The sequence below is a fragment of the Danio rerio genome, chromosome 17 (genome assembly GCF_049306965.1).
Source record: "Danio rerio strain Tuebingen ecotype United States chromosome 17, GRCz12tu, whole genome shotgun sequence".
Classification (NCBI taxonomy): domain Eukaryota; kingdom Metazoa; phylum Chordata; class Actinopteri; order Cypriniformes; family Danionidae; genus Danio; species Danio rerio.
Genome location: NC_133192.1, coordinates 43,358,480 through 43,367,263, shown reverse-complemented (window position 1 = coordinate 43,367,263; position 8,784 = coordinate 43,358,480). Strand labels below are relative to the sequence as shown.

The 8,784-nt window shown below is 40.5% G+C and overlaps 1 protein-coding gene across 1 annotated transcript; it reads right to left on the bottom strand.

Moving 5' to 3' along the window:
- Positions 1-5,319: 5,319 nt before the first annotated feature.
- On the bottom strand, positions 5,320-8,170 carry LOC141378470 (uncharacterized). The gene is given in 5 exon segments (XM_073927898.1): positions 5,320-6,109; positions 6,111-7,023; positions 7,026-7,847; positions 7,850-7,943; positions 7,946-8,170. Coding segments are annotated over 5 exon segments (2,817 nt in total). The 5' UTR covers positions 8,144-8,170.
- Between the last annotated feature and the right edge of the window lie 614 nt (positions 8,171-8,784).

Genomic DNA, 8,784 nt, shown 5'->3' with positions numbered 1-8,784 from the left:
TTTATAAATGTGAAAGTCAATACAATTGATTTTAAAATGGCATCACAACAGCCCATTCCCTGCTGGCTGAAGTTAGGTCGTAAAATGTCTCAAAATGTTGTCTCCTTGTGAATTAGGAAACCATATTTACAACAAAGTAAATATGTTAAATGTAATAAGTATGTTATATTTAACATATTAAACATAATACACTGTGGTGGGGGGGGGGTGGGGGGTTGTATGTAAACACGCATGGTGGTAGTGGTTGTTGGAGAGTTTGTGACATTTGTGAAGGCCTGAATGGGGGGCGTGCGCAACATGTCTGAAGAGCTAGGAGGGATTAGGTGGAGAGGGGTGAGCCACTTATTTGAGGAGACTTCAGAGAGACTTGGGATGTCTGCACTGTGGCAATGTGTGCCATTCATGCCTGCTATTCTCGTGTAAATCCACCAAAGGCCACTGTGCTTCACCACCTTCCCTAAACTTAACCAACAGTGTTGTAAAAAGCACAGATTGACCAGCACCCACTCACTTCCTTAAACCCAACCCACAGTGTTTTGCCCTCGCTTCCGCCTGATTTTTTTCTGCTTTTACCACATTGTCTACCTGTTATTTACTTGTTTATTTTATTTTGTGGCTTATCTTTTTTTGTCAGATCTGCTTTCTGTAACTTTTCTTTGCTAGACTCAAACTCTTTTATCATAATCAACTCTGCTCTGCGGCTCAAAACCCTTGACATACACAACAAGCCACTGGAAAAACTGGTAAAAGTGAAAAAGCTGTCCATACAGAGGTAAGCGGTCAGCTGGTAATAGCAAAAAAGAACAGTGTCCTATAGTGTTCATTTAAAGATGAAATGCAGCCATGGCTATATGAATCACAATCTCCAGAAATGTATATCGGGCTATGTTTTTGGAAAGAGCTTATGTTGATTACACCATGTATTTTTAGATTTATTGAACTTTTACTGAAAATGTGTTTAATCAAGATAAACACAAAGGAGAACCTACTTAACAGTATCTGAAGATTTTCATGGACACAGTCTATTGTCACTGTATTACTCTATTATTATTTCTCAGAATAGGAAAGCACACATTTCCTGTATCACATGCAATTATGCAGCATCAGTTCAGTATTTAGGAGACCTTGGAAGAACAATATTATCCACAATCCTTAAGTCAACTTGAACAAAAACCATTACAAAAAAAAAAAAAAAATCATTCAAACACTTCTTTTTAAGCAGAACAATGCTATGCATTAGAAGCCCCCCTTCTACACCCAGGTCTTCTGAATGCACACTGACATACATGAGCACTGCCTCTTCCCAAATAATGCATTAATTTAATTAATAATCAAACCTCCCCAATCACCCAGTGGCAATCCAAATCAGCAAGACCATCTGCTGTATGACATGCACTGATTCATTATAGTTTGTTTAATGTCGCTTTTGTCATTCCCCACAACAAAATACTCAATTTGAATAACTTGTCCCCAAGCTCATAGTACACAGGTGCACAGTTAGTTAAAATAATGAATTTATTCTGTGGTTGGACAAGCTGCCCCTTCAATAAATGATATCTGATTAAAAAACCTATCTGCAAATGGATATTTACCTTTCAAAGACCACCGTGACCCACAATCTAAAAAGGCATGTGCTGCAACCTGACAGCACTTCTACAAATGAATTTTTTTAAAATGAGGATCCCAGTGCCATCGACATTCAGGAACATACTGATCAGATGGCATATTTTTCTATCAGACATATTTGAGGGACAGATTCTCAGTGTAATATCTGATGACACATTACACTAGCAATATAATCAGGGCCATGACTAATGACAACCACATCCGTTGCCTGGCACATAACTTAGTGGTAACAAGTTTCTTTGAAAGTTTGCCAGAGCTTATGTTACGCCATCTGTCTGAAGAGAAAATTCTGGAATCATCCACAAATCCAATAAATCCACAGCAAAACCTCCTGCCTGAAGTCCAAGAGCAGGTAATCCTCCCACACCAGAAGTGTATTTTTTTTTCCCCTGGGACTGAAAATGAGGGATTCCTGTTATAACATCATTTGGAACTGCTGGATGTCTCATTTAACTGTTGTATTGTTTTGAAGTAGTTCTGTCATTACTCAAAAGTACTTCTGCAAAATACAAAAGAATATGTTTTAAACCATGTTTGCTTATTTTTTGTCAACTAAGCGGCTAAATCTTCCTGTTGTGTTCGGGTCAAATGTGACGGATTTACAACTTAAAACACTCATAAATATTATGTTTTACATCTTATTGCCTCAAGGCCTTATGATTTGAACATATAAAAGTGATGATCACCTCTTTCATTGAATTTTTAGTGTTTTAATCAACCTTGTTACACCTGTGGTGTTCCAGGTCAAAAGTGACCGCCATAGAAAAAATAATGGGTATCCAGGCTATATTCATTCATCAGACAGAAAACATCCCCACACACGACCCCAACTCACTCACTCACTCACTCACTCACTCACTCACTTACTCATTTCAGACTGAAAAATATATTTTGCAGGTACACATCTCTTTTACGCACTTATGTGCTGATCCTCCAGCTGATCTCACAAGGTAACATAACTATTTTAAGTTTTGTTAGATTAGTGGCTAATTCATATGAGTTCAGTCATACAAAAATGTACGATTTTTAAAAGGAGGCATGGCACCCAACCCCAACCCAATCATCCTATCATCAACCACCCAATAATCATTGGAGAGAAGCAAATTGTAAAAAACTGTATGATGGAGATTGTACAAATTCATGTGGATTAGCAACTAAACCAATAAGTTATGAATTGCCATTAAAGTGTTGGATCCTCCAACGTGAATAAAACAGTGTATTATATCTTCACACAGATTAGGTGTCTGTAAATCCATTTATGTGAGTTTTTGTTTCTGTTTACTTCATTATTTCTCTCTCTCTCTCTCTGGAAAGAAGCACAAAGAAGGAATCTTGATCTCTTTCTTTCTTTCAATCTTTGTTCAGCCAATCTCTGGGTCTAGCAGGAGCATTTTTTGCTCAGCTTAGCAACCATTATTTTATTATATTAGACCATTATTATCTTGCTCAAAAATGTCCAGAGTATAACTAGTGCTATGCTGATTGATAATTCATTCAGATGGATTAAAAATTTCTATTTTTTGGTCCTTTGATTTCTGTTATAAATTGTTCATTTTGTAATATATTTGCTGCGTCTATTTGTACTTCTTTCCAGTTATTTTATGTATAATTAATGTTAAACATGTAACAAATATGGCCAGACAGACATATAATTAATTTGCTTTTTATTCAACAACGGAGCCAAATTTTGCCCAGGGAAGACTCGAAACCTGATTCCAAGGTATTTACGACCCAAAAAGAATGTGCCATGCAGCACTGAACAAAGAACGATTCAGGAACTTTTAAGCTCCTTTCTTAAGACTGATGTTTTAATGAAAACTTTACTCTCTCTTTATGTGTAATCATGTGTTTTGCAATGTTTCCCTTGCTTCTGTATTAATATTATTAGTTTTAATACCTCTGTATACAATGTTTAACTCCACCAAAGCTAAATTAACTCATAAGCGTTTCAAGTTTAGACTTGTCGTGAAGCTTACTTGCCGTACTAATTAATCGTTGACATTTTATGTTAATACGAGTGCAGCATATTATCATTTTAAGAGACTTCAACACCTCTGCCCTGATTTGCATAAAATTTGCCTATGCAACTTCCTCTGCCTCGGACAAAGCCCCATAAACCATGATGCAGAGAGGTTAGTTTCTAATTGGTCAACTTTCCATGGAGGGTGGATCTGAACCTGCCCTGTATAAGCTTGGGACCAAAGAAACGCCCTCTCTCTACTCTCTTGAACCCAGCTCTCGGCTCTTCAACCAACCTACTCTCTGCAGCTCTCTGCCCTGAAGCTCTCTCGAACCCGGCTCTTTACTCTCTGCTCTCCAAACTCCCTGCAACGTTTTTAAGCTCTTCAACCTCTCTGCAACTTCTTCAGAAAGGACTCTTCTCTCAACACTCTTCTCTGAAACCTCTTTATCTGCAACGACCTAAGAACGAGACCTAAGCAGAGAAACCTCCAAGAAAGCAGGCAGAGACACAGACGGAAAGGGTTAATCACACAGCTTGATCATTTAACATCCCAGAATCCTTCTTTCCTTCATTTTCCATCAAGAGTCTAGTTAAGTTGAGCGTCGCAAACCAGTAACAGCACAGCTGGCCCCTTTTGCCGCTTCAACTTTAAACACCGACTCCCCCACTACAACCCTCGCGAGAACAAAGGAACAACCACCAGAACCACATGCTCAACCAAGGGAGCTCCTTACATCACATGGACACACGCAAGTACACTTCCATCTCAATTGATGTAGACTAACTGTAACTCTAAAAGACCTTAGAAGGGTTATATTGAATTTGATTAGGTTTGGTTTGCTTGGTTTGCTCTTAAAAACTCAGAGGTTTTACCATCATTACATCCTCTCAACCTCTTACTTTACCTTCTTTACTCTCCTCTACACTTGTATGAATGTGCGTTTCTGTTAGGTGTTAGTTTCTGTTAGATTAGTCAATAAAGTGTAATTTTGTATAAAGAAAGGTGCCTGTGTATATTTATGAATCTAATGTCTTCCATCTTGTTACCCTGCTCAAACTTAATAGGTTTTTATTTTAATAGCATTGCTGGACAATTAGTTTGTTTGGATCTAAAGAGTCGATTCATTTGAAGCCCCATTCAAATGAATCTTTGTCCCATTATATATGTATGTATGTACAGTATGTATGTATGTATGTATATGTATGTATGTGTATATATATATATATATATATATATATATATATATATATATATATATATATATATATATATATATGTGTGTGTGTGTGTGTGTGTGTGTGTGTATGTATGTACAGTATGTATGTATGTAGAAGAATAACCTTGAGCTAATTTATTACAGCAATAATGTTGTAGATATGCGAGCACTCTAATCTACATTATAATTTGTTACAGATTATTAATGTAGATATGCGTGCAAAGTTAATCTACATTATTATTAATTTGCTACATTGTTTATAGGTGAAGAATAAACATGATGCATTAAATATTACAAACACTAATTTGAGACTTTTGTCACAGCTAAAGAATGTTGAATAAAAAAATTGGTGGAGAAAAATGAGTTTTGTGCTAATATAAGAGCAGGTATTATGTAAGAAACATCTCATGGATGCATTTGGGACACATCATCAGTGATGTATTCCGGGATCATTGGGTGTTTCGGGTCTCTCAACATCATACACTCTCACATAGGTGACTCAGCCAGAGTTGATCAAGTCCTGACATGTGTCCCAACAGTAGTCCATGGATCTGCCCTCTTAATCCACAGCCACCTTGTGGCCTTCTCTGCGGCTTCGCTTGCAGATCGAATGGCCCTTTTCTTTGCCACGCCTGTAACGCACAAACGACTGAGGACTTTGCAAAGTAAACGCCCTGCAAAGCCTCTACGTCCTATTTCTATGGGCTCAAAGAAAGTTCTCCAGCCTCTCTCCCTGTACTCCTCCACTAATTCCTGGAACTTAGTGCGCTTCCTCTCATTTGCTTCTTCAATACGCTCTTCCCAAGGCACTGTAAGCTCCAGAATAATTAGCTGTCTTGAAGTTTTTGAGATAGCTACAATGTCTGGGCGGAGACGTGTTGCAGCGTTGTGATGAGGAAACCTCAGCTGTTTTCCCAGGTCGACCTCCAGCTGCCAGTCCGAGGCTTTGTGAAGGAGGCCTGTTGTTAATCGTGGGAGGACCCAGGGTTTTTCTCCAGCTTTGATGAAGTGGACTGCCTTCCTTAGAGCATGATGATTCTTGCTGGTGTTGATGGCTGAGACTAAGCTCACATCAATTGCCTTATCATCAGTTGCCTTATTGCTATCAGCCAGAGCCTTGGCGTAGCTGCTGAGGAGATGTTCTAGAGAGCCTCTTACAGAGCAAAGAAGGCAGGAAGGTGTATCATTCTTTCTCCAAGCATGGAGGTTTGATGGGCTTGGCAATACATTGTAGACAGCTTGTACCAGGAAACGGACTCGCTGGAAATCCGCCTGCAAGATGTTTGCCCAGGTGATCCTACGTTGCAGTCTCCCACCTAGTCCATGCTCCCTACGGCCGAAGTCCTACCACCCTGCTGACTCTCTCTTCCTCCACACTTACTCGAACCTCTCCCTGGAGTAGGTGTTGTCTTTTCTTGTCTTTGACCTGGCTAAGTAAGGTCTTTGGAAAATAGCCTAAGCCCACTCTGCCTGTCGCTACAGTGCCCTCCAGAGCCTTTTGTCGCAGGCGTGACTCTGCCAACTCCACTGCTTTCTCAGCATTCCATTTCCTGCCTGTCCTAACCTCAATGCAGGCTGATGCCACCTTGCAGTCTCTAGAGTCCCTGTACTTTAGCGCTTCTCTGATGCGTACGACCATGAATTCCTCTGTAAGGTAACTCAATGGCAGCTGCAAGGTGTTACTCGTCCCGTATAGTGCAGCACTGGTAAGACTGCACGGTAGGCCCAACCATTTTCGAAGAAAGCCACTGATCTTCCTTCCTAGGGACTCAGCTGTTGACATTAAGACTGCATAGATCAGTAGAGGCCACAAAATGTGGGGCAGAATTGGGTGCTGATAGATCCAGGCTTTGAAGCGACCAGGCAGGCCAAATTTGTCAACCTTCGTGAGCCAAGCTCCAAGTTCTTTTTTTGGCTTCTGGATGGCTGCAGAGTCTTTTAAGCTAGAGTCAAAGAGTTTCCCCCAACTCTTGACAGGTTGCTCAGTGATGGCTGGGATGACACTCCCTGAGATGAAAAAATGGAACTTGTCAAACACTTTCCCCTTTTTCAGCACCATGGACCTAGACTTGGAGGGCTTAAAACTCATCCTAGCCCAGGCAATGAGTCTCTCAAGTCCTTGTAAGATCCACCTGCTCCCTGGGACTTTTGTTATTGTGATTGTAAGGTCATCCAAATACACTCTATTAGGGGGCTGTCGCACAGCTGACTTCGTTCCAATCTGGCTAACTTGACCACCAAGTTCATGGCAAGAGCGAAAAGAATAACTGAGATGGTGCAGCCTGTTATTATTCCTTTCCCAATGCGATGCCAGTTTGATGTTTCTGACCCAGATTTGACCCGCATCCTGAAATTATTGAAGTAATCCTGAATTAGGTCCTTAATCTTACTACGAACATGATGGCGGTGTAGAGCGAGCTCGACCAGCTTGTGGGGTATGGACCCATAAGCATTTGCCAAGTCCAACCACAAGACAGCTATGTCCCCTCTGTTCTCATGATTCTCTCTGATGAGTTGTGTAACTACTCCAGTATGCTCCAAGCAGCCAGGAGCTCCAGGAATCCCTCCTTTCTGCACTAAAGGGTCGATATAATTGTTCTTGAGGAGGAACTTTGTCAGTCTTCATGAGACGATGCTGAAAAACACCTTCCCTTCAACACTCAATAGAGTGATGGTTTAAAACTGGTTTATGTTTTTCAAGTTTTCCTCTTTAGGAATCCACACACCCTTGGCACACCTCCTCAGCTCAGCAACTCTTCCTCGTGGCCAAATCACCTTCAAGATCTTTCACAGATGCTGGAGAAGCCCTGGGCAGCAATTATAGACCAGGTAAGGTATGCCACTAGGGCCTGGAGTAGATGCTGAGCAAGATGCCTTGATAATCTCTTTGACCTCCTTCAGACTTGCCCCCCTTAAATTGAACTCTCTTGCTGAAGGGACGGGGCTGATAAGAGCTTTGTTGGGCTCCAGCTCCTGCTCTCTCAGTGGATCACTCACTGTGTCCTCAAGGAAGCGATTCACTTCCTCTATTGAGCACTCAAGGGATTGGTGATGAAGGCCGCTCGCTTCCTGGCTCTCTCTCGCCCCCGTCTCCGATGCCACTCTGCCCTGTGTAGGATCATCAGCTTCTTCCTCAAAATGTTTGTTTTTACTCCGCTAATGGTTGCTTCTCCTCATCCGTAGCTTTCTTATACAGTTTCTAGAGGGAGCGAAGCTCCTGACGCAGGTGATGTATATTGGTAGCCCTACAGTTCATAGTGTGCGAAGTGGGCTTGGTCTTTCCTTTCTCTATGCAACCAAATCTTTCTAGAGCATAGCTGTAGATTATGAAAGTCATTGTTTTGAGTCTGCTATCTGCATCTCCCTTGGCCTAAAACAGACTGGTCAATTTTGACCGGGAACACTAAAGTAAGGCGCATGATGTGAACACGTCAGGAGGGTTAAGGGGTATGAGGAAGGGGTGGACATAAAATTGAATGATCCTTTTTTCATTTTGAAATGTTACTTTTACTGTGAAATGTTTTACTTGCTAACAGACATAAATAAAATATTGGTATTTAACACAACAATGGGACCATGATGAGTGCTAAATTACTACAATCATCAAACAAAAAAAACAAACAAAAAAAATACAATAAAAATAAAATAGCAGCACACATGCCTTTTGTGTATTTGACGGATACAAAAACCTGAGGCCATGTCCACAGGTATTTTTATAAACTGAGTTATGCCACTTTAAATAAAATAATAATAATAAATAAAACTGTGATGCATGTTAAGGGTACACCGAACCAACAGGTAGAGATAATGACACTTGTGCATAGTACTTTCATGAGTAAATTGCATACAAGTCAATGCAAATGTGAGAACAAGACGCAAACTACAGTCTCACAGTGCAACCAATATACAGAACATGGGTTTGCCACATGCTGACATCATGAGACAAAAAACTCTGGTTCCAGAGTCCAAACAATCACT